The sequence below is a fragment of the Artemia franciscana genome, chromosome 2 (genome assembly GCF_032884065.1).
Source record: "Artemia franciscana chromosome 2, ASM3288406v1, whole genome shotgun sequence".
Lineage (NCBI taxonomy): Eukaryota > Metazoa > Arthropoda > Branchiopoda > Anostraca > Artemiidae > Artemia > Artemia franciscana.
Window position 1 is genome coordinate 19,300,010 of NC_088864.1, and position 27,033 is coordinate 19,327,042.

The 27,033-nt window shown below is 35.0% G+C and overlaps 2 protein-coding genes across 2 annotated transcripts in view; one reads left to right on the plus strand and one right to left on the minus strand.

Moving 5' to 3' along the window:
* Positions 1-6,712, minus strand: part of LOC136038126 (pleiotropic regulator 1-like) — a 55,042-nt gene extending 48,330 nt beyond the window's left edge. The window contains exon 1 of the mRNA XM_065721153.1: positions 6,633-6,712. Coding sequence (XP_065577225.1) covers positions 6,633-6,641 — 9 coding nt within the window. The 5' untranslated portion in view covers positions 6,642-6,712. The remainder of the gene's footprint in view (positions 1-6,632) is intronic.
* Positions 6,713-13,956: 7,244 nt separating this feature from the next.
* Positions 13,957-27,033, plus strand: part of LOC136038157 (ran GTPase-activating protein 1-like) — a 60,016-nt gene continuing 46,939 nt past the window's right edge. Inside the window, exon 1 of the mRNA XM_065721218.1 lies at positions 13,957-14,131. Within this exon, the coding sequence (XP_065577290.1) occupies positions 14,008-14,131 (124 nt within the window). The 5' untranslated portion in view covers positions 13,957-14,007. The remainder of the gene's footprint in view (positions 14,132-27,033) is intronic.

Below are 27,033 nucleotides of genomic sequence, written 5' to 3' on the forward strand. Positions count from 1 at the left end.
TATTGACTGAAGAACCAACCGTTTCTAACAAGGCTGGTACTAGTTTGTGTGATGGAACAATTTCCCCTGTCCCTCCCAGAGCTGAGGCTGTTCTGAAGGGAAAACAAATGCATCTGGCCAAACTATTAACTGTAGCACTGATAAATCAGTTCAAACAGACACTGTCCCTACACCCCCCCCCCCCTTACAACCAGATATTAGCAAAATCTTGGTTTTACAAGAGGAGTTATCGGATGCGTTAACTTTCATCTTTTTGATGGTTCACCAAGGTGATCTGGCAAGTCGACCTACATATAATTCCATTTTGAATTAGGTTAATAACACTTTCATCTCAAAACATAAAAAAAGTGCAATGTCCATAATCCCAATGAATATTGATGAAGGACTTAGAGGATTAAATCCAGTGTTACCTGTCACAACAAGTGACATAAATCCGGAAATTTTCATTGACCTCAATCCACCCTTGATACAGCCTAATTACAATGGTAACCTTGAATACCACATTACAGATGCCCAAAAACGTGTGGACATTAACAAGGTGAATAGCCTGCATAATAAGACTGTCTCTTCTGATAATAAACGAAAATGTGCTAATATAATCTTGGCAGGTTCTTGCCAATTACAAGACAATTATGTATTTGATCAAATTTTTCTTCAACCAGGCTCCAGCAAAAAAGTGTTCTCGAAAATAGAGTTAAGGCAGGTTACACTAAAAAAAAAAAAAAAAAAATGAGCTCAGTGATTTTCAACCAAGTGCATCAACCAAGTTCCAGCAAAGAATCTCCAACAAAAAAAAATGTGATATGCAAACATTTTGATCATAACCGTTGTAAATTTAGCAAGCAGTGCAAATTTTTACATATATGTTGTAATTTTATTTCAGGTAGTTGTGGTTTCGTTAGGTGCAGTTTTAACCATGTGAAGCTTTGTCTAGTTTTAGCTTGTAATAACAAATATTCTGGTATTGCTTATGCACCACCAGTAGCTGATGTTAATTCTCCTCCCTGGGGCCCTGTTCCAGTGTCCCTATCCAAAATAAAAATTGTAAGAGCCACTCATCTCCCTTCCGCCGTCCTTTTTTAGTGCACTGCACTCAAGCAAAAATCTCTCATCAAAGTTCATCAGGCATAGCTCAAAAATTGACAAACCATTCCCAATCCGGAACTCTCCTCCCTTATCCTTTGTTACCTCCTCCCCCTCCCCGCATACAGAAGTCCTGTTTCCTCACCCTCACAGTATGCTGCCCTGTACCCTCCCTACTCTGCCACAAATCAGCAATTTCCTGACGGACATGAATCACTATTCCCAACCAGCCGCCCTTTCCCAACACCTTGCAAAATCCCACCCCCAGCCCATTTGTTTTATCCCTTGTGCCTACCCTGTCAACGTGACTCAGGTCTGAGACTTTCTGCATTCAATAATTGTCTTGTAATAAATCCTAATTGTTCTCCTCATGCTTCATCCATATCATTGCCCGTCCCCCACCTCCAAATTCCCAAGACAAATCCTTCTCTTACTCTAATAATTCATCTATCAATGTTGACTCTAATAGACATCCCATAAAAGTCAAATGTGCTCCCCTGGTCCCTTGTTCTGACTACATTAATCTGGCCCCCGCTACGAATCCAACCACACCCCCTCTACCCATTTGTAATTTAAATAAAGTCAAGTGTAAAAATGGTACCTTTGCATGTCGTTTTAAATTTCCCACACTTTTGTTAGGCAATGCTGAAAGTCTTAATTTTGAAAAACTTAATGAATTAGACTCCTTTTCTAAAATATATAGATCAGACATAATCGCTATTACTGAAGTACATGCTCAAAATACACACATGTTAAGAATGAATAATTTCTCCCAGTTTATTAAAATCAGATCCAAAATCCACCCTCTGGGTAAGAAAGGGGGTGGAATTCTTTTCTTTGTCCATAATGATTTTTATCCTTCAGAAATATTAGTTCCTTGTCTTACTCCCTTTGATGAAATTTTGTGGGTTTGTGTTCAACCTAAGGTCTTACCACGTCCTTTCAATTTGATTGTCCTGTGTTGTTTTTACTACTCTCCCGGGCAGAGAGTGGCTGAAAAAATTAATTTTATTGAAAAATTGCATGGCAATGCTGACTATGTACTATCTAAATACCCAAATGCTGGAATTTTCCTCTTAGGTGATGCAAATGAACTAAAACTTGAGTCTACATGTAATACTTTTAGTCTAAAACAAATTGTAAAAGTCCCTGCTACCAAAGGCAATTCCAAACCCACCCTCTGGGTAAGAAAGGGGGTGGAACTCTTTTCTTGGTCCATAATGATTTTTATCCTTCAGAAATATTAGTTCCTTGTCTTACTCCCTCTGATGAAATTTTGTGGGTTTGTGTTCAACCTAAGGTCTTACCACATCCTTTCAATTTGATTGTCCTGTGTTGTTTTTACTACTCTCCTGGGCAGAGAGTGGCTGAAAAAATTAATTTTATTGAAAAATTGCATGGCAGTGCTGACTATGTACTATCTAAATACCCAAATGCTGGAATTTTCCTCTTAGGTGATGCAAATGAATTAAAACTTGAGTCTACATGTAATACTTTTAGTCTAAAACAAATTGTAAAAGTCCCTACTACCAAAGGCAATTCCACTCTTGATTTAATATGCACCAATATGTCAAATTTCTACAGACCCGTCACCATTCTTCCCCCTCTTGGAGGTAGTTACCACTTTAAAAATCAGTTTGTTCAAGCAAGGACATATCACACAGGCTAATGATCTAAGAAAGTTGAGAAAGGCAGCTTCTCAGTATTACAATAGTAAGGTTAAGGACTGTATTTTAATAAGCTCAAACAATGGTACAGGAAAATTAAAGAGATTTGTGGAAAACCCCTGTTGAAGTTAGTTTTCATCTCCCTGAGCCCCCTTACAAGATAGCCAACAATTTGAACCTGTATCTTGCACCTCTTTCCCCCAAATTTCTCCCTCTGATGTTATAAATAAAATCTGAAAGCTCAAAAAATCAAGTACTTGCCCATTAGGCATCCCAATTGACTTGATTAAAGCCTTTTCAGACACAATTACTGGACCTTTATCTGTTATTTTTAACCAAATTACAAAATCTGGTAAATTCCCAAGTTGCTGGAAACTAGGTTTTATAACACCCATCCCAAAGAAATCTTCCAGTCTGACTATAACCAACATGCGTCCTATTACACTCGCTTCAGTTTTTTCTAAGCTTTACAAAGTGTTCCTTTGTGACTGGCTTAAAATTAAAATTATACCACACACTGACATCCAACAGTTTGGTAATTTAAGAAAAACTTCAACCACCCATTACCTTGTACACTTGATTCACACCATCCTAAGTGAACTAGAGAAACCAAATGTTTGGCTAAACCTGGTTTTAGTTGATTTCCAAACAGTGTTTGACTTAGTTGAACACAATATCGTAATTTGTTTACTACATGATAACTTTGAAACTGACCCACTTTTAGTAAATACTACATTGGCTTGAATACATTCGTTTTTGAATTGGTATATGATGAAATAATTCAGATGTCATATGCGGATAAACACGACGTCATTTGGCAGACAGACAACTTATTTTTATATATATAGATTGTTATATTGTTCCTTTCAAACAGATCACAAGTTGTAAAATACAAAAATACTTACTCTAACCCCCTCCCTAGGTACTGAGGAATACCTCAAGGAACCTTATTGGGACCACTCTTACTTCCTGTCATGATTAACAAAATTGGCAAGGAATTCCCCCAAAGATGGAAATATGTGGATGACTTGTCGATTCTTGAAGTATGTCATAGGAATATTAAAAGTAACCCCATTGAAATCCTAACCCAATGTTTGGATGAATCTAAATATGACAGTAAATCCCACTAAATCACAGATAAGGACAATCAACTTCTTGAAATCTACTCCTGTTTTTTGCAACCCAATCCCAGACGAAATGCTAGTGAAACATGTTAAGCTTCTTGGTGTCACAATTTCTAATGATCTTAAGTGGGACACACATGCTTCCAACATTGTTAAACAAGCAAATGTTTCACTATCCATTTTAAAGCTGCTAAACAAATTTAATTGTCCAAAGATACATTCCCTCCATGTTTACTTATCCTTTATCAGGCTGTTATTGGAATATGCATGTCCAGTCTGGCATTTGTAACTTTCAAATGAACTTAGTGACAAAATCGAGTCAGTCCAAAAGCATTTGCTCATGATCATTTACAAAGAAGGCAAAATTCCATACTCCTTCTTCCTTAAAGCTGCACATATTACCACCTTAAAAGAAAGGAGAGAAAAAAGTTGCCAGCTTTTCACTAAACCAGTTATTTCCAATCCCCATACTGAGGACTTACTCCCTGATTTTCATAATCCCATTAGACTGCAACTCCCCCAATCCATGCTGTTACAGAGAGGTTTTGTAAAAGTTTTATCCCCTTTATTCTGGAACACCTTAATAAGAATTTGTGATTATGTACTTTCCAAATTCCCCTTTTCCTCTATTGCCATTTTTATTTTTGATTTACTACAATGTCTTTGTAATTTAATTGTTAAGTTTACTGATTTGCTCTTTATTTTTGATGATTTTGCTTCTTTAATTTCTTTTTAATTTTAAGTGTTTGACTTAATGTACTGATTGGAATTTTTTTTCTTAGCTTTTACAGACATATAAAGCGAATTTGGCTCTACAGAGCTTGTGATAGTCTTTTGAAAATAAATATTATCTTATCCTATCTCTAGGTCCAAGAGATGGTGCTCCAAGTCACAACTAAGCAGAGCTATCCTGTTTTGAAAGACAATTTCAACAGTAGTTCCAAAATTACACTGCTGAATCATTGTTGTGTTATCCTATTTCTTTGCAATTTTTTTTTATTTTAATCTTGAATTAAGGATTATCACTTTCCATTTTTCAAGTGACTCAATATTTCACAGGGACAAAATATTTGGATTTTACAGAATTACAAAAACATCAGTTCTGTAAACTTCAGCTTCATAAAACAAACTACAATGTTATGAATTAATAAAATATTTGAGCAGCTTGAATATATGATAGCACTGAAAGAGCCACAACAGTTTTAATTTGTTTTGAATTTTGTAAGCTGATGAAAATACATTGAATCATTATTCTTTATAATACAGATCAGATCAACAATTCTAAAATAAATATATTTCTAAGAAGCCAAGAGTTGAAAGTACATTTTTGAACTCTTGTAATGAAGACCACATTTGATTATTGATCACTGTTCAACTTTGGCTAAATAAGGTATGTCAAATCAATGTAAAAGAAGTAAATTTGGCAAGCAATTTAAGGTCAGAAGCAGATTTTATTTTCTTCATTTAAATTAGACTGATTTGGAGAATATATTTATTGATTTTTCTTTTCCTTTTTTTTAATCATATAGTTATGAGGTTCTGTGGATCATGATGAGTAATAAAAGTATAAGCTTGTTTTTTTTTGTTCTCATCAAGTGTTAAGATATCATAACTCCCTGTCAAATAGAATATTGAAGATAAAATTTTAATGGCAATTTTATCAAAGCAAGAAGACAACTGATTAGAATAGAATGAACAAAGATATCTGCAAAAAGAACCAGAGCTCTTAAAAATTTATTAAAATTGTAGCCTATTCTGTCAAAAGATAAATATCTTAGCATATTGATTTGGCATAACATAGGGCTGATGTATCTGTATATACTCACTTAACAAAGAAAATTATGGTAGCCTATAGACCTTGGCTTTCCTATTGCCTGATTAAGATGTTGGATCCCTGAAAGTTTGATTCATACTGACACAACTAGCCTATTTCTTACAATTACAAGTGCTATGGTAAAATTCTAGTTTATTGACTTTTTGCTATCTTGGACAGGGGTTAGGTTAGGAAAATGAAACTTACAGGGATGGGTCTAAAGGCTAAAGTGTGCCCAGGGAAGGTATTTTGAAGTACTTACCTCCACTTTCTCTAGAGGATCCTGACCTTCAAAAATATGTGTGTTATAAAAGTGAAACCTTGCAAGATAGATCTTCAGCTTGAATGAAGTAGGCTTATAACAAAATTGTTTTCAGCTTCACAAAATACATTTCCTATATTTTGAAAAAACAACAACAACATTGATATGGCTCAGAATTCTACTCAAATAACAGGAATTGCATTTTCAGAACAAAAGGCAGAGAAAAGCAACTGGTAATTGAAAATTAAGGTAAGATCTTGTTTTGACAAAATTTCAATAGGTATGGGCCTGTCATAAAGGCAAATTTCAGGGCCCTCTAGAGGGAGAAAGAGTGGAGGTCAGTACTTCAAAATACCTTCCCATGATGTACTTTAGCCTTTAGACCCATCCCTGAAAGTTTCCTTTTCCTAACCCAACCCTTTCCAAGATAGCAAAAAGTCAATAAACTAGAATTTTACCAAAAATTATTTAACTTAAAAGTTTCTTCTCAGACTCAACTTTGGCTGGAAATCCAAGTTTCATTCCCTTATACCACTTGTTTTCATAGTTAGAAAAACATCCCTTACACCATAATTGAGACACTCCTTCCGGATTCACTAAAAACTATTTCACACGATAATATATGACTAGTATAAAATATTATATCTAAGGTATTAATTCAGCATTCAAAGAAATAAAGTTACCATAGCCATGTCTATACGTTTTAAATTTTTCTTTAGAAAACGTCATAGTTATCACGTTTTAAGATAAGGTTATATTTTCGCTATCCAATTATTGACTAACAAATTCTTATTTGGCCGAAGTTTTCAAGAAGAATTGTAAATTGTTTTGTAATTAAGCAAGTAAACACAAAAGAAACTCTAATCAAAATTAAATTTTTATTCGACTGAACTTTAGTCAAAGAAATTTTGTCATTTCTTTGAAGGATATGCATTATTTAATTCTCAAAGAAAAAAAATGAAGAAACATTAGCAATAAGAGTTTTATCTAACAAATGGAACCCTCGTGAGGAGAAAATATGGAATCTGTATTTTCGTTTGTGAGTCTAGTAGTAGCAAGCTTTCTGTGCTGTTTTTTTGCAGGATGAAGAAGTATCAAATATTTATATAGTAAAATAATATTCTGGCAGTTATACAAATGCAGGACCATTTGAATTTTTAGTTACACCTGAGACAAAATTAATTACAACACCCCCTTCCAACCCAAACATAAATACTGGTTCAAAAGCCCCGTTACTCCACTCCTCTGGAAGTCACATGGCCCAGAGCACATTGTCCCAGTCTATCCTTTAAACATCCCTATCTATCCAAGTTAGTTTAAATGAACCTTGCCTTCATAAGATTTATATTAACACAATCTAAATCATTCAGATTGAATTCGAGCAATTCATATTACTTCTGATTTTTAAGGCTGAATACATTAAGAATCCTAAGTCTAATTTCTTTAACTCTGTAATTTACTTCGTAAAAGAGCTTATAAACTTATGTTATGGAACTTTTGGGGTTACAGACCTTAAGCGAACCAATTTGATCATAGGCATTGCGAAAGCGCTGCCAAAGTAAAGAGCGATGTTGGAACAATGTTTTTTCGTTTTCTTTGTATCGAAGGAGTTGTCGCAGAAACTTCGAAAAGGGCTTATTTGATTGAGAATTGAAAGGTTTACTACTACTACTACTAGTAACAACAGCACACCGCAGTATCAAGCCGCCTGAGACCAACCCAAAGACAAACGATCCTCTCACCACAGCATCAAACCGCTTGAGGCCAACACAATGCTAAGCATGATTCTCCTCCATCCCAATCTATTCAAAGCCTCTCTCTTTACACCCTTCCAGGAAGCTCCTATTTCCTTTAAATCTTTTTTATGACATCCTCCCATCCCAGACGAGAACGACCTGCTTTTCGTTTAACCCTAAACAGTTGGCCGAAAAAGATCATTTTCAGCAATTTGCCATCCTTCATCCTTAGAGCGTGGCTTAGCCATCTCAACCTTTTTTTCATTTTAACCCTAGAAAATAGGATTGATCTGCATTTTTCGTACAGCCTACTGTTTGAAATGCCTTCAGTCAGCCGCGTACCCCGAACAACCCTCAGGCAATTTCTTTGAAAAAAAATCTAGTAAATTTTCATCTGCTTTTCGGAGCTTCCATCCACTTTTCCAAGCACCAATACTTCACAGCCATATTTGACCACTGTCATCACTGTACCTTCCATTATTTTAATCTTGGTTTGTGGACTTCTCTTCCTATTTTCCCAAGCTTTTTTAACTGTGAAAAAACACAATGAGACTTGGCTCTTTTATTTTTAACATCCTCACTGCTTCCACCGTCCGTATTAATAATACTACCAATATAAGTAAAACTGCCCATCTTAACAGTCTTTTTGTTACCCAACGTCACCTTTTCGTCTTCACTTATTCCTAACCCTTTTTACTTAGTCTTCTTAAAATTAATTTTCGAACCTATTCTACCACCCCGAACTCTCGATATCTCTAAAAGTTTATTTGTTTTGCTTACACTTTCGTCTAGTATCATTAAATCATCAGCATAATCTGAGTCAAGGAGAGTTTTACATCCGAATTTGATTCCATGCTCTCCCATTGCCTTTCCTGACCTCATTAAGATAAAGTCCATCAAAATGATGAAGGCTCTTAACAAAGCATATGCTAATAGCTATAAGACCATTATAATTTACCTGACTGCCCGATCCAGCACCAGTTGGGCCAAATAAAACACGGTGTTTTCAAAAGGAACATAATTTTTTTGCGCTGTGCGCAAGCCATTGAAACGGGTTGAGCCAGTCATGTCTGAATTTCCTTGACTGTTTTTCCTTAGAATTTACAGGAAAGCTGTAGCCAGACAATGGTTTCCAGGTTTCTTTTAAAAATTTAAGATAATATAGGATCTATTCAGCAAAGAAATGCCTCTATTGGATTTTACTCATATACAAATTGATTTTATTATCTTAAATTGTAAATGTTTTTGACATTGCTTAAAGTAGAAAGCATTCATTAAAATTACTTACCTTTGATGTCAAAGGTAGGTCAGATTGAACAAAAATGCCGAACGATGGTTCATTCAATACCCTTCCCTTGCGGAAAATACCCCCCTGCGGAAAATACCCCCCCCCCCCCGAAAAATAATCCCCACGGAAAATACTTTTCCTTGAAAATCCCCCCCCCCAGAAAATACACCCCGTTGAAAACTAAGGCTTTCAAAATTTTGGAATTTTATTTGAGTTTTGTTGTTTTTTTTTCGTAAGGGTTAGGAATTTTGGTATGTGTGTATTTTATGACACTCATTCATGTTTCCGCTGTGTAACCCTCGAGAACAAACTGGTTTGATTGTTCATTTCTCTCGTTTTTAAAGTAACGAAGAAACCCGTTTTTTCTCGAGTTTTACACACCGTAAACTTTACTGAGTGGCGTAGGGATACACAAGTACCGGAATTTGTCATGTAGAGAGAGCCAGATTTCTCGGTATTATTTAAAAACGATCTGAAATGAAATTAAAAAAACTGTTTTGTTCTTATATTCTATAAAAGAAAACTCTAGTGTAAAGAACGAGGCCTTGAGGAGGAGGCAACCCCTTTCATATGCGCAATAATTTGATTTTGTTTTAAGGTTTGAGGCTGCTCCTTACTTTCAATTGAAAAATTGTAGTTTTTTATTTAATTACTTACAGATAGTATTTTTTAATGGGAAACACGGAACAAGTTTGATAAAAAAAAGTAAAGAGCTTATTAAACCAAAAATGAGCAGAAATAAAGTTAAATAATCTCAAAGTAAAAACTATATAGTCTATCAGAAAACAAAAAGATATAGAATGTTGTTTTCTATGAAAAAGACTATGTCAATAAAAAATGACCACAATTTAATTTAAAAACCTTTTGTACAAAACAAGTTTGTCAAAGAATAGTAAACAGCTTCGTTAAGCCCAACAGAGTTGCAATAAATTCAAATAATTTTCCAAGCGTATAAATACCACAAATCTGAATATATTATCAAAGAGAAATGTGTTGAAAGTATTGATTATTTAGGTTTGAACGACTACTGTTAAAAATTTTAACACAATTTTCCGATGACTATAGTCGAAGCGCAGCTACTAATAAGTGTTGGTATGAAGATGAAACCCAATCCGTTGATTCCTGTAAAGCAGAAAATGGCTTTGAAAGCACTTTTAAACCTGGAGAAGCTGGCGTTGGAACCATTACAATAAAAGGAAATAACGCTTATAATAGTGGTTTATTTAAAAGATTGAATAAATCCAAAGAAAGTAACGTTGTTAGTATGTATTTACCATTATCACGATTATTTGGATGTTGTCAAGATATTAATCGAGTTTTTAGAGGCGTTACAGATCAAATTATATTAAAAGGAAACGATTTCTCCAATATTATTATAAAATCTGGAGCTTAAAATTTTAAAGTAGAAGTAATGCATTTATCATGGATTTTACTAGTATTTCATCCCAGTTTACGCCTAGTGACCCAATTAGAAGCTGGATTAACGGAGAAGGCAGAACAATGAACATCTGAATTTGGAAAGTGCAGCTCATTGAATTAAGATGGGAAACGTATACTACCTAAAACAATGATAATAAAAAGGATAAAAAATTAACATAGAGGGTAGTCAGTGAACGCTATAATACAGATAAAATTGTTGTTGTGTTACAGAAATCTGAAAAAGATAACAGTTATACGCAAAACAATAGGGTATTTCCCCATATGAACACTGATAAAATTGAAGTGAGAGTAAATGAGACCAAATTTGATTTCCAAGGACCTGTTTTCATGTTGAACATAAGGATAAAAAACGTTCAAAGAGTGCAAAATTTGATGTTGGAATATTGCAAAATGGTCTGAAAATGATGTAAATTGAATGGATAAGTTGGCAGATATCCCATGGATACATGGGGCAGATATCCCATTAACTATACTGCTACCACGCGCTTGTATAACCATAATATCCCCTTAAACTATTTTCTTTAATATATTTCTTCTTTCCATGGTAATCATTTCCCGGGGTAAGAAACACGAGAACCCTAGCATATCCATAATGGAGAAAGGGGGAAAATTTAATTAAGATCAAGGAGCCTATTGAATGGAACATACTTCCAAAACCGTGATAATAATAATAATTGCTTGCCAGTTCAGATGACAGACATCACTCCGTTGAAAAATCCCTGGTCATACGTTCAATTCCCACACCACACTATAAACGATAAACCTATAAACTTACTATTAACTGACTATAAGCTTTAATTGAGTCACTAGGGCTAAACTGGGATGAAATACTGGTAACATCCGTGATAAATGCATTACTTCTACTTTAAAATTTTAAGCTCCAGATTTTAAAATAATATTGGAGAAATTGTTTCTTTTTAATATTAATTAAACTGACTATAAAGGTATATAGTCAGCATATAGTCATTTTATAGTTAGCTTATAGCACTATAAACTGACTATAAAGGTGACTATAAAGGTTCCCTGGACCAAGATGCGTCTTGCATAAGCGGCTTTGGGAATGCCATGATAAAACATCTCAAGGAAAAAGACACCTTGAAGAAAAAATCAGAAAAATATCTCGAAAAAAGCGTCTTTAAAAAAATCAAAGACAAAAACATCTCCTAAAGTATTATATAGTACCCATGTTCGCGGAATACATCCTCCTCATCTACATTTCGTAACAAGTCACACGAAATTACTTCATCCTCAATAAATGTGCATAGCTAAACAATCTTCTATTACGTAACAAGCTCCTGCTTTTTATCCTGAGGGAATCGCCACTAAACTTTTTCACGGTGAAGAAGAAAAGAGTAGCACTTATGGGCTTCGTGGGATGGACTATGACGTCACTACTTGCATCTGTTTTAAATAAACCAGTTTACTTCATCCAAGCGCATGTCAAAAGAAAAAAGGGTAGAAGACTTCTCGCTCCAAGATTCATTAAAATTCTACTTTTTTTTTAAAATACATTGAAAATCCCGCGTAATATCCACTCAGTAAAAGAAACTTATGATAATGTAAACTGGTTTTATTTAACCCAGATATAAATTTATTCATAAGACTGTCATGCAATTACAGAATATCAAGTTTGTATATTAGAGCATAGAAATCCTCAGCCATTAAGGTTAAACTTTTGATTATGTATACCGGCTTTATTCAAACCAGATACATCAAGGCTGCAGGTGCAAAGAGAATAAGGCTCTTGCCGCATTGATACCTTAAGAGGGACGCTCCCAGGGACGGCGTTATGGGATCTGGAATGTCAATACTACTAACGGCAATCTCAAAATTAATTTCCTATATTGTGGGTGGCTAGATGACCAAAAATTATAGCTGGATACTCCCAAATGTTTTTGACCATTAAAAAAAGGTGTAGTAGTTTTGAATTTCCAATCAAATTTTTCGCCCGCTAAAATATGTAAGATCATACCTTTTAGATATTAAATTAAAGAAAAAAATTTTTCAACTGAAAATAAGAAGCAACATCAAAACCTAAAATAAACAGAAATTACAATCTATATGAGGGGGTTGCCTCCTTCTCTACCTGGCTTTTTATGCCAAAGTTTTTCTAAACTTTTAAAAGAGCTTATTATTCTATTTAAACGACCTTTGTATTTCAAGAGGCGTTCGTAAAGAAGTGGGACAAAAAGTCAAATTTAGCGTAAACTGTGAGGTATTAAGGAGGAGGCAACTACATCAGACTTGTATCCTAGCCAACAAACCAACAACCGTCTCTTATTTCCGTGAGTACGGCTCTTTAATATTCTTTTTTAATCTGACACATTCCCTTGTTTTAAATTTTTGCAATCCATAATCATCAAAACTACCAAGAATCTTTACCACTTCCATGTCACGTAGACGATACGTTACGGGGCTAACGACTAATTCCCTCGATGCTTTAAAAAATTCAGTGGATTATAAGTAATTCCCCTTTTCAAAAACATTAGTAGTTCGACTGATTCAAACTGTCTCGCCAATATTTAATTTTTTTCCTTTTAGTTTCCGTCCTTTAATTTGAATATTGTTTAAGAAAAATACCAAATGCATTGCCATCTCCTCGGTGAACTTCCAGAGGGGTAAAATAGGACAAGGATCGATAAGGACGTTGATTATAAATCAACATGATTTCATCCATTCAGATTCTATATAATTTAAGATCAGATTTCTTTTCAAAAGGCAATTACACGCTCTAATGAACCTGAATTTGCTTCATACGTCAGGTAAAAGAAATCAAAACAACAAAACATCACTAAATTCTATTGATACTATCGACTACAATTAAAAAAATAACCATTAACACTATGGACAAGTGTGAGAACCAATGGAATAAAGACAAATAAGTTAAACAAGCCAAAACAATCAAGTTGATACAAACCTGGAGAAGAAATGACTTGCAGCCAATATAAAAACAATTACTATTTGAAATACTTGGCAGAGAGGCGTAATTTCGTCATTTTTTTTCAGGGGGGGATGGTTAAGAGTTTGAGCCAATTTTCCCAAAACAAGTAAAAATGACAGTAAAGACCGAAAAATGAGCCATGTAGTAACATACAGAAAAAGACATACAGAAGAAAACTGACATATTTCTATAAATGCCTGAATTATGCAGGCTCATCATAGTTTTGACAATATTTTTGAAGAAAATAAACTTCAGCTGGGAGAGGACAAACTGGGGTGTTCGGGTATCGGAAAAATCAAGGTCCGCAAGGGGCAGTTGCCCACCCCTACCCCATAGGAAATCAAGCCCCTGGCTTGGGAAAGAACTATAATCATCTCAACTATGCAATGAGTCAATTTTCACAACAGAAAAATTATAGTTTAAATTAAACGTTAAATTAAGCTAGATTTTAATTCAAAAATGTTAAATTTAACTAAAATCGAGCATCCGTTGGAATTTTTGAAGTATTTTGTGGTACCACTTATAAAACGGTGTCAAAAGGAGAATTCGTACCATGAACCGAAAAGATGTTCAAACAAGTCGAAAGACTTGTCAAACTTAACGGGACTATCGTAATTTAGCAAACAATTTAAAAAATAGTTTGAATTGTAAGCATGGAGACCATCGGAAATTTGCTTCATACTCTTTCTGAAAGTGTAAGGGGCGTTACAGATCACCCTCCTGATCATGTTGTTGATTTCAGTGGACACGGATTGAGAGTGGACACTGAAGATGACGGTAGGCTTGCCTGACTTGTATTGCTGCGTTGTGGTTTAATTGCACTTGAGAATGTTGTTTGCATAGCATAGCCTAGCCTATTTATAGCTCCAGTTTCTATACATTCCCTAATTATAAACTATAGAATCTTTCAGTGAAACTAAAATTATAATAGGAAGTTGCTATTTCATTAACCTACACTCTTATCGTGTAGGCACAAGAGTAATAGGCTAGGTCTAGAATAAAAGGTAAAATTTTAGTTAAGTGACTTCTTGCTAAAATAAAACATTTGTAGATGGGTTTACATGCTAAAGTATATCTCAGGAAGGTATTTTAAAGTACCCACCTCCACTCCTCCCTCTAGAGGGCCCTGAAATTTGCCTACATGATAGGTCTATACTTATTGTAATTTTGACAAAACAATATTTTACCTTAATTTTCAGTTACCAGCTGCTTTATCTCTGCCTTTAGTTCTGAAAATGCAATTTGTGTTATTTGAAAAGAATTCTGAGCCATACCAGTATTGTTTTTTCAATATGTAGGAAATGTATTTGCATATCTTTAAAACCTTATAAATTTGGATACAGTAAAGTTGTGAAGCTGAAAACAATTTTGCTGTACCTCATTCAAGCAGAGGATTTTGCAAGGTTTCACTTTTGGAACACATATTTCCAAAGGTCATCAAAGGTTAGGAACCTCAAGAGAGAGAAGGAGTGGAGGTAGGTACTTTAAAATACCTTCCTGGGACATACTTTAGCCTGTAGACCCATCCCTGAAAGTTTCATTTTCCTAACCTAACCCCTTCATGAGATAGCAAGAAGTTACTTAACTAGAATTTTACCAAATAGGTATTTCCTAAACTTTTAGGGATGAATCTACAGACTAAAGTATGTCATGGGAAGGTATTCTGAAGCAACTACCTCCACTCCTTCTCCCTCTTGAGGGCCCTGAAATTTGATGACCTTTAAAAATATGTATGTTATAAAAGTAAAACCTTGCAATATAGATCTTCTGCTTAATTGAAGTACAAAAAAAAGTGTTTTCAGCTTTATAACTTTGCTCAGTTCCATTTTATAAGGTTTTAAAGATATGCAAATACATTTCCTTAATTTTGAAAAAAAAAACATTGATATGGCTCAAAATTCTACTCAAATAACAGGAATTACATTTTCAGAACTAAAGGCAGAGAAAAAGCAACTAGTAACTGAAAACTAAGGTAAATTGTTGTTTTGTCAAAATGTTGTAGGTATAGACCTGTCATGTAGGCAAATTTCAGGGCCCTCTAGAGGGAGGAATGGAGGTGAGTACTTTAAAATACCTTCCTGGGACATACTTTAGCCTGTAGACCCATCCCTGAAAGTTTCTTTTTCCTAACCTAAACCCTTTCCGAGATAGCAAGAAGTCAATTAACTAGAATTTTACCAAAATGGTGTTAGGTTAGCCAAATGGACTGTCAGGGGTAATTTTAAAGACTATACTTTGCTATTACTATAAACTACACTTGCTATCAATAGAAAGAATACTGTGTCTATCAGTTCTGGAAAAGTAGCATACCTAAGCTACCTCCAGTTCTTCTCCCTCTAGAAGGCACTGACCTTTGATAACCTTTGATTTTTTATTAGAGTATAAAAATAAAACCTTGGAAAATAGATCTTCTGCTTAAATTAAGTACAAGAAAAGTATTTTCAGCCTTACAACTTTGCTCAATATGAATTTATGAGGTTTTAAAGGTCTACAAATAAATTAACCTGCCTTAGGCTACCTTAATTTTGCAGTTCAGAGCAAAAATAAGATCTATACTGGATCTGTTGTGCTCCATGTTGAAGATGCTGAAATTTTGTCACTGTGCTATGACTGAGTGATGTGCTGTAAGAGAGGTCTTCTAAAGAGATGCAATTTAAGCCTACTCAGTAATGGTGATTGCGATATAGGTATGGCTTGTAATTATTATTCTTTGATGGTTCAAAGCTGACACTACTGTACAAAAGCAACTTTAGATAGAGTAGCCTATGCAAGATGGTTGGGTATGACAAGCAGCATCAGCCTTCCAGCAAGACACTCTTATAATTATATTGGCATCAGTGGGAACTTGAATAGGATGGCCAGTCCCACCCCTATTTTAATGCTTTTTGACTCCTTTCCTTGTCAAGTCTATGCTTAAAGGACACACCTGTGAGTACAGTCACCATTTCATCTTGAAGACTTATCCATTAACAACATGCTCAGAGAAAAAATGTTGCCAAGTTTGTGAATTAACCAGATATTTTGACAGCTTATGTGAGTGGCCTCTTGTATGTTGCTGGCTTAAATAGTTGGTAAAGAAGGGATTATTCAGTATAGTATTATACTTGTAGACCAACATCATGTTGCTACAGCTACATCTGAAAACAAGTGTTAAAAGCTACAGGTGCTTCATTCTCTTGTAATAAGAGGTATCATATAGACTAGCTATGTATTTTATGGCACACCTCTGAACTCCCTCAATTAGGCTAGTATCATTCTTCAAGTATCAGTATCAAGACAATCATGTATAAATATTGGATTCACTTATTACAACATATGCAGTTATAACCTATTCAATTTTAAACGTCATTTATCAAGCTTGCACATGAAAATGCAGTTTTTTTTTAATATCAAAATTGACTCTATTTTAAAAACTCTTTGTTTTAATTACAAAGGGTATTAGACATAACAATTTTCTTTAAAAGGAAGTTAGCTGAGGAGGAAAAAAAACAGAAAAAAGAAAAAAGATGGTGTATGTGCAAGATATTGTGGTTACAGCCACTTTTCTTGATTTTCAAACCAATCTAGACTAGTTATGCATTTTGTGGCAAACCTCTAAACTCTCTCAATTAGGCTAGTATCATTCTAATAGGAAGGTGAGGTGAGACATACACTGAATGTCAATACAGGCCTGATTATAGCCTTACAGAGCCTCAGAAAGATTTAGCAAGTGTGGCTAGTTATAGTGCATTTAAGGAGGCTAAGGTTAAAATTTGCTATTGAGACTGCTTGTTGCTAGTAGCCATAGAATTTCAGTTGTTCATTTATTAGTGCTCCTAGATGTCTTTCTTCAGGATTAGTCTTATGCATTGAGCTGGAATCAGAAATGTTATTCTGGCAACAAAGGTTATGGTTACCAAAGTGAAGGACACTTCACTTAGGTATGTTGAACTCAAGTAGCCAATAATGTGCCCATTTTTGAATTTTAAGAAGGTCAGAATACAGGCTCTGTTGATTAGCAGGTTTAAAATTTAGAAAAACCCATTAGTATGACTTAAAATTCCACTCAAATAATAAGAAGTGCAATTTCAAAACTAAAACCAGATATGAAAAAAACTGAAACTTAAGGTAGGCTATAATACTGCTTTGTCAAAATTCTAATGGGTATGAAGCAGTCAAATCAGCAAATTTCCAAGAAACCAGAAGAGGGCCAACATATTAGATTGACAATACAATTTACAATTGTAGTACTTGGTTAGTCTATACAAAACAAAATTACAATAAAAAAGTTGCTACTTTGCTAACCTGCACTCAAATATTTTAGGCCTAAGGGTAACAGCACCCCAGTTGTGTAGGCCTACTACTGCTCACACAGTGTATAATTTCAGACTAAAATTTGCAACTAAATATTCATTTTAATAAACATGCACAGAAGGTTCCCAATGTTGGATAGGTATCAGTTTAGTGGCAATTTTAATTAAATAAAATTGGGCTAGTAGCATTAGGCTCCTTGTTTTATGTTCTTCATAATTATCATGGCTGTTTTTCTAAATGTACACCTCTTCTTCTCCTGATGGTCTCAGATATGGACTTATTCCTAGAAATATAAGAAACTAAAAGAAGTCATTTAATCAATGAAAAGCTGACCCTATAATAATATGGTGTGTGTTTCTAGTAATCAGATGATCATATTACCTTAATTTGCAATTTGGAGCAAATTAAGATCCATCTTGAACTGTAAATTTCTCCATACTTGATGATGTGGATGATTAAACACCAAATACATCCCACTGCTACTTCCTGAAAGCACAATTCTGTTTAACATGTATTAACTTCTTGAAAGCTTCATCACTGGGTTCTGAGACTGAGATTATTTGCATGGTTTACTGCACAGCAGACAAAAAACTGTTGTTGGTGTCAAGCTTTGACAGATGGCTTGAACAGCTTCTCTGAATGCCCCCTCCTGTCAGTGCCAATATTTTGGGAAGTTGGCAAATGAACTGGAGGGGGGGTCTTGTAAAGTAATCTTATATGTTGTAACCATATCAGCTCTGTTTTGTCTGTAAACAATTATAGTTAATTTCAACTCCTTTAAATGATCATCATAAGATTTGTCTCTCATCTTTGATACTGCCTTAGTAGCTCTCCTTTGCACCCTTTCCAGAAGCTACACTTTTCTCCCTGTGTCATGGTGATGATATGTACATTCAAAAATCAAGCACTGGTCTGACATGGACCTTGTACAGCCTCACAAAAATCTTTCCTACTGGAAAGAGCTTTTTAAAGAGTTCAGGGACAAAGTTTGTATGATGCACAGTCTTCTTGCAGTTTAAATGAAATTTGAACCAGTTGACAACAACAATTCCAAGATCCCTCTCTTCATCCACACTTTGCAGATCTTGACTGTTGTTTATAGCTGAATTGATCATAGTGTTCTTAAAACCTGGTTAGACTTGTCAAAATGTATAACACTACATTTGCCAATGTTAAAACTGGTGTGCCATGCTGTTGCCCAGTTTTGAATAGGATTAAGATCTGCTTGTAGTGACTCATGGTTGACTGTACCAAACAGCTTTGAGTTGTCAGCAGAGAGAGTGAGATGATTTATACCCAATTGAAAAATACGACTTCTATAGATATTGAACAGAGTAGGTCCTAAGAGCCTACCTGTAGGACTGCTAGTGATTCCACATCTCTTAGAGAGGATTAATTCTCCTTCATAAGTAAAAAAACCTCACTCTCTGTGTTATATCAGTAAGAAAAACTAAGATACAGCCCACAAGGTTAACATTAGTTCTACTTAAGATGTGTTTTGTTTTAAGGTGTAGATGTGGAACTTTGCAAGGTCAAGCAGCATGACATCCACAGGTAGGCCCTGATCAATCAGGTATTCAGCAAATTTGTCAGTCTCCTCTGTAAATAATGAGGAAGATCTAGGAGGCACCCTGCAAGACTATCAAAGGTGAAACTCTTAACATTTGAATAGAGGTGAAATGGAGGTGTTGCAATTATAACAGAACTTAGAAACATTGGGGAAATTTTCTCAAGAAAATGGAATTTCCTTGTTGTGAGAAAATTTTCCTGTTGTTTCCAAGTTGTGTTTGTTTGTGATGGAAAGGCAGTGTGGTCTTGGTTGTTATTTATTAGAGGTCATCAGCTGAGACTTGTTAAGCACTTTAGGTCATTAACAAACAAACACAACTTAGAAACAATAGATAAATTTTCTCAAGACAGTGAAATTTCTCTATTGTTTCTAAGTTTTGTTTGTTTGTTATGAAAAGACAGTGTGGTTTTTGTTGCTATTTACTAGAGGTCATCAAATGAAACTTGTTAAGCAGTCTACCCTATCTAGAGTATGGCCTCAATTCTTTTCTTTGAGAATTGTTAACAGTCAGAATAAATTCTCTGAACACACAGTACTTCTGAATCCATTAAAATTTCTAATGAAGGCTGAATGATGAGTGGTCCTCCAGTGAGTGTAAACTCAACAGGGAAGCCACTGATCATCCAACTGTACCTGCTCACTAAATAAAAGAAAACAGCTTCAATCATCTACTCTGAAATTGACAAGAAGAAATCCTTAGATTGCTCCAAGCTGCAATTTAAGGTAAGAACATGTAAAATCCATCAATGAGTGTGTTTGCCTTGTCCCTAAGTAAGTAATTGAATCATCTCTGCATTTACTGTTTCCTTCCATTGTTATCTACATTTTTTTCATTTATAAATAATGTGCTAATCCTTTTCATTGTTTTATTCAGTCATATAATGCTTTGAGAAGTCAAGAATACAACTACCCCATTAACAAAGAAATACAAAACACAACAAAATGACAAACAACAGGGAAATATGTTGGTCAGGTCTTTATCTGGGGCCCTTAAAGGGGACAAAAGAATTTGGGAGCAGTGAATGCTATTTTTAATGCTGTAGGTGCTGAAACTATATTTAATGTTGTGAATGCTGTAACTCCAGGATGTTACCCTGTTGACTGTCAGTGCATTTAGAATTGCTATTGTTGTATCTGAATAAATATTCAAGCTAATCATATGATAATTTAGACAAATCCAATAGTGAATTAATACACTTTTATAAGTGGTAAAAGGAAAGTTTACTGTGTTCTATCTGTTGAAGTGGTTATTCAACTACTGAGTTTCTTACCCTGTAGGTTATGCAGAACCTGTTTGTATAATACTTATACAGATTATGAATACTAGATTGTGATATGATTAAGCATAGATTGGGCAGTTGGGAATGACCCCTTCTCTACTGAACTAAAACAACAACACAGTAGTACTATTTGATTCCTTATTCAATAGTTCTTTCAAAAATAATGGCTGTTTCAATGACAATTGAATCTCACTTCCCCTTCCATAATGGAGGTTATACACAATTTAGAAACATAGAAGGAGGCTATTTGTGAAACTTGGTAACTCTGCAGAATTACTTCCCTTGTGAAGGAAGCCCTATACTAACAAAATAATAGCATCTTTTTGACTCCTTAATCGATTCTCCTTCAAAATATAGTATTTCCCACTCTGAAAATACACTCCCTCATCCTCTAATTGTTCCAGACATTGCCAGCAGCTATGTACAGAACTAAAGAATATATTACTAAAAAAAGTTCTACTATGTATAGCTAGCTTTCTTTTGACAGCTGATGTTGATAGGAAATGTGATTCTGGCAACACTTTTACAAGTGTTGTACAAGGTCAGGGTAGCAAATATGATGTTCAGAAAGATCTTTGATAGGAATTGAAACGGTGCTACTCTTTTGTTAATATAGTGCTTCTTTGAGTTTAGCTATAAACCTACAGTGCTATCCAAAGCTTTGTTGGTTTTGTAGTTTGTTTATCAAATTGTCACTATTATAAACCAATATATAATAATGGTATACAATTTCACTGTATTATAAACCACATGTTGATGAGAATGATATCATTCTATTGCCCATTCACTGTTTTTTCCTAAAAATACATATCTGCTTTTACAGCAGATATGTATCCTTCCTCCTCCTTGCTGGAGCCAGATAAGACCATAGAACACAAATAAAGATTTTCTCCTTTTTTTCTTTTTTTTACAAGCTGGGTTTATTAGGCAGCCAATTACTGAAGACAAGTAAACACAGAAAATAATGCAAATCCAAAATTTCAGCAAACTTTCATATATATCTTAGAGATATGTCCGGTCCCACTGGGGTGGAACAGGGGCTCTAAAACAGTTAAAACAGCAGTTGTCTTTAAATTTGAAATGTTTTTGATATATAGTGAAACAGTATCTTACTCTTTTCCTTTCTCATTACTGTCTTCTGAGATAAATGAAGGTCTTTTTTTTTTTTTTTTTTTTTTTTTTTTTTTTTTTTTTTTCTGAATAGTATATAAACTAAGGGTTAATGAGAAAAGGTACAAAAATAATGCAAATCAAGAAAACTAGTCAATTTTTGCATAACATATACCCTGTGTCTATATCCAGGCATTGAAAGAAGGGATTGGATGCAGCTAAACTGGAAGTGACTCTAACAATCCCCCCCCCCAAAAAAAAAAAGAAGAAGAAATTTTCTGAGTGTAATGCAGTAAGTTTTTTTTTTAATCCTCAGTTCAAAAGATGAGATGATTTGCACCATTGTCATTTTTGTCTCTGACACATTCCAAAATGGGCCTTTTTTCTTTTCTTTTTTTAATCAGCTCAAAATTTATTTCTATTCAAAGCTCCAAGGCTGATGCCTTGAAACTTTGTACGTTCTTTGGTGTCATACTTTAACTTGTGTGTCCACATTTATCAGCACACTGGAAAATTTTGTCAGCAAATTCTTAATAATTCCCCTCCAAACTCAAAACCCTGGCTTTGCCCCTTGCTAGTAGCCCACTTTAGGGTAGATAGGTTCACATATTTTTGTATAGGCAATCAGGCATAAGTGAAACTGCACCCAAGTCATGAAGAGGGGGTTTCTCACTCACTGGATCTACCACTGAGACAACATGGCAACTCCTTCATGTAAAGTTATAGTAAAGTCCTTGGTAATGAAGCTATCTGAGAGCAATTTGTAAAACATTCTTCAAAGATTAGGAATAGTATAATTTTTAGCAATTTTAGCAAGAGGAGAAGATCCTTCATTCCAAAGCTATCTCGGAAACGAAGAATAAGATGTATCATTTACTTTGATTCAATACATGAAAAATAGAATAATAAATATCATATATGATAGGAAAGGTTCTGCTGCAGTGAGTGGTATAATGTCTCTGAGAAGTATTTAAAAAAATCTCTTTCCAGTTATACTACCGAAATTGGCTCTTCTTATGGATTTGCTGTTCAAAGGAAAGACTTTCCACTCTTGTTTTAGGGAACTTGCAGTGATACAAGTGTGCAAAGTTGAGATGCTGCAAAAATAGAAAGCTGCAGACCGATTTTGGTGCTTTACTATTCTGTCTTGTATCTTAAAATAATATTATGCAAATTGATTACTGTTTTATTTAGAGGGTCGGAATATTTTTAGTCCTCGACAGTTTCGATTTAGATTAAGACACACAACTGAGCAAGCCATAATATATTTGGCAGGCAAGATCAGTTCTGCATTAGGCCAAGGATATAAAGCTACTGCAATATTTTTAGGTCTTGTAAAAGCTTTTGACAGTATCAGTCATGAAATTCTTTAGTACAAGTTACACTTTTATGGAATAAGAGGACCTGTAGTAGCATATTTATGTGAATTTCTTGCAAATAAAGAACACCTTGTTCTAGTGAATCTGATCAATGCTATCAGCCACTTGTGTTGTTCTACAGGGATTGCTGCTTAGGCCACTATTATTTTTTTTTTCTTTTGTGAATGACCTTTGTAGATTGATAAGTGGATTGAAGGACAAAATCTGTGATTTGTTCTATGAGGATACAGATGTTATGGCTCCTGGCTATGGCACTTGGTATCCACCAAGTGACATATAGCAATCGCAAATTCTGTCAGTTGGTCTGTCTGTCTGTCCTGGTTTTACTAGTTTAGACACTTCCAGGTAAGCTAGGACGATTAAATTTGGCATGCGTATCAGGAACAAGACCAGATTAAATTAGAAATTGTCATTTCTCCAATCCGACATTCTGGGGGTGAGTGGGGGGACGGTTAAATGGGAAAAATTAGAAAAAATTAGACATTTTTAACTTACGAACGGGTGATTGGATCTTAATGAAATTTGATGTTTAGAAGGATATTGTGTCTCAGAGCTCTTATTTTAAATCCCGACCGGATTCGGTGAATGGGAAGTTGGGAGGGGACCTAAAGTCTTGGAAAATTTAAATGAATTTTTAGCCTCCTTAGGAATCGCATTATCCTCTTGGATAGCAAGGAATCAAAGAGATGAATAATCTGAGTATATGGTGTGGTATATAATTTATCAGGATGCCAGGTTTTATGAAAGAACCCAGCATGGGCGCCCATAAGCTAAATTTTAGGGGGGAGGGGGCTATGAAAAATACTTTATATGATTGAATATCCATATTTACTTTATTATTTTCATTAGACAGCACCTTATTGTACAAACACAGGATTTTTCCTTTTAAAATGTAAATGGCAAGGGGGGGGGGGACACTCCAACCCTCCTTATGGATGCCCATGGTACTCAGGATACTTATCCAGTATGTTTCTTAAAGCAAGAGGTTTCATGAAAAAACATTCCTAAGTGTTTCAAAGATCCGCAAAGCTTTGTTTCTCCTTCAAAAGAAATGATACTTTGATCCAGGGATAATAGTCAGGTATACACGAGATTATGACAAGATTACTTTTTATAGGATTGACCTACAGCTTGTTAACCCTCATCAATTTTGATATTTCATTAAGAGATTGCTTGCATTCCTGAATCAAAGTTTCGGTTTCAGCCTAACACAATATATTTTTTTTAAATATATTGTTATATTGTTTAGCATATTGTTATATTGTTTATTATATTTTTATATATTGTTTAGCAAATATATAATAGCAAAAACCAAAACTCTGAATTTTTATACCAATAGATGCATCAAAAGATTGGAATTTTTATGCTGATTTTAAGCATATAAGTTTCCTTAAGTTTAGTCCTACGCATCAAAAGTTACGAGCCTGAGAAAAGTTGTCTCATTTTCGAAAAAGAAGGGGGGAATTTTGAGATCGCAATTTTGTTCACTATAGTCGAAAAATTGACAGCACATTGTACAAACACAGGATTTTTCCTTTTAAAATGTAAATGGCAAGGGGGGGGACATGTTTTCATGGGAGGTCGGGGGAGAGGATCACGTGGGAAGATCTCTCCATGGAGGAATTTTTCATGAAGGAAGATAATTTCCATGAAAAGCTTATTTTGTTCAGTAAATAAATAAAATTAATATTTAAAAAGGGTACAATTTTGATCAGGATCACCCTCTCCTATAATTTTTTTGGGGGGTGGTGGTGGAGAGTGTCTTCTCTTTTTAGTAAGAAAAAAGTATTTTCTTGTACTAATGATTTTTTATTAGTAGCTTTATACCTCCTCAATTTGAATTGTCTGGAATCACTATAAAAAAGTAGATTCGTTTGATGCATATGTTGATGTTACAATTCTTTTGCTGTGGTGCTTATTGACAATAACTATTCCTTATCTGCAACTCATTCCCAGAACTATATATTCCCTAAAACACACTAATTTAGAGCATATATAGATAGAGAGGGTGATCCTGATCAAAATTATAGTGTTTTTATAGTACTTGGTATCTACCAAGTGACGTATAGCGATCGCAAACTCTGTCGGTCTGTCCTGGTTTTGCTAGTTTACGCACTTCCAGGTAAGCTAGGACGATGAAATTTGGCAGGCGTATCAGGAACCAGACCAGATTAAATCAGAAATTGTCGTTTCCCCGATTCGACCATCTGGGGAAGAGTCTGGAGACAGTTAAATCGGAAAAATTAGAAAAATGAGGTATTTTTAACTTACGAACGAGTGATCGGATCTTAATGAAATTACATGTTTGGAAGGATATCGTGTCTCAGAGCTCTTATTTTAAATCTCGACCAGATCTGGTGACATTGGGGGAGTTGGGGGGAAACTTGAAATCTTGGAAAAACGCTTAGAGTGGAGACATCGGGATGAAACTTGATGGGTAGAATAAGCAAATGTCGTACATACGTGATTGACGTAATCGGACTGGATCCGCTCTCTTTGGGGGATTTAGGGGCTCCAGTGCTTTGGCGAGTTTGGTGCCTCTGGACGTGCTAGGACGATGAAAATTGGTAGGCGTATTACGGACCTGCACAAATTGACTTGATAAAGTCGTTTTCCCCGATTCGACCATCTGGGGGGCTGAAGGGAGGGGAAAAAATTAAAAAAGGAGGTATTTTTAACTTACGAGTGGGTGATCGGACTTTAATGAATTTTGATATTTAGAAGGACCTCGTGTCTCAGAGCTCTTATTTTAAATCCCGACCGGCATTAAGCCTCTGATTTTCCTTTTAAATCAACCATTGATTCTTAGAATTTCGCTACAGCGCATGCCATACGAGCTCTTGGCACTTGGCTCTTCCAGCCTCGTCACAAGTGCCATATGAGCTCTTAGCTCTTGTTAAATTTTCAATAGTTTTAAAAAAGCTTCTTATTGTTCTAATTAAACGACCGTTGCGTTTCAGGAATAAATCCCAAAGAATTCATACTTTAGCGTAAAGAACGAGGTATTGAGGAGGGGCAACCCCCTTTATATACGTAATAATTTCTGTTCGTCTTGATTTTTAATGTTGCTCCTTACTTTCAGTTGAAAAACTTTAATTTCTGATCATTAATAATGCCAAGAAATCTGGCCCCACCTCCACGGAGAAATTCCCCTCACCGCAGAAATGTCCTCTAGACAATTCAATCGTGGTGAAAATTTATCCCAGACAATTACCCTTAACAACTCCACGTGCAAATTGAGACGGAAAAGAGAAAGCTAGACATATAAAAGAATTTTCTGTAGGAATTCCGGAAAACTCCCCCAGTGCATAATTTCTCCTGAAAAGTTCACCCCTAGAAACTTATAAATTTTATAGCTTAAAGACCATTCCCCTGGGGCTGTGGGGGGGGTCATGTTATATCCAGGGGCATAGTTATTGGGCCTTTCAACTATTATGATCAAAATGGCTACCTCAAACTTTATCGGACGATTTTGGAAAAAAGGAGGCGAGGAGGGGGCCTTGTTGCCCTCCAATCTTTTTGATCACTTGAAAAGGACACTAGAAATTTTAATTTCCGTTCGAACGAGCCCTCTCGCGATGTTTTTGGACCAATTGGTCAATCCTATCACCCCTGGGAAAAAACAAAACAAATGAACGCGCATCCATGATCTTTCTTGTGACAAAAAATACAAAATTCCACATTTTTGCAAATGTGAGCTTGAAACCTCTACACTTGGGTTCTCTGATACACTAAATCTGACGTTGTGATTTTCATTGATATTCTGTGACCTTTAGGGGTATATCTCCCTTTTTTCGGAAATCAGGCACATTTTCTCATGCTCGTAGCCTTTGATGGGTAAAATTAAAATTAGTGACCCTTATATATTTGAAATCAGCATATTAATTTGATTCTGTTGAATATATCTATGGTATCAAAATTTCATTTCTTAGAGTTTCGGTTGCTATTGAGCCGGGTCGCTCCTTACTTACAGTTCGTTACCACAAACTGTTTGAAAAGAGTGAAACACTAGAAAAAAAACATTATTCAGGTATTGTAGGTATTAGG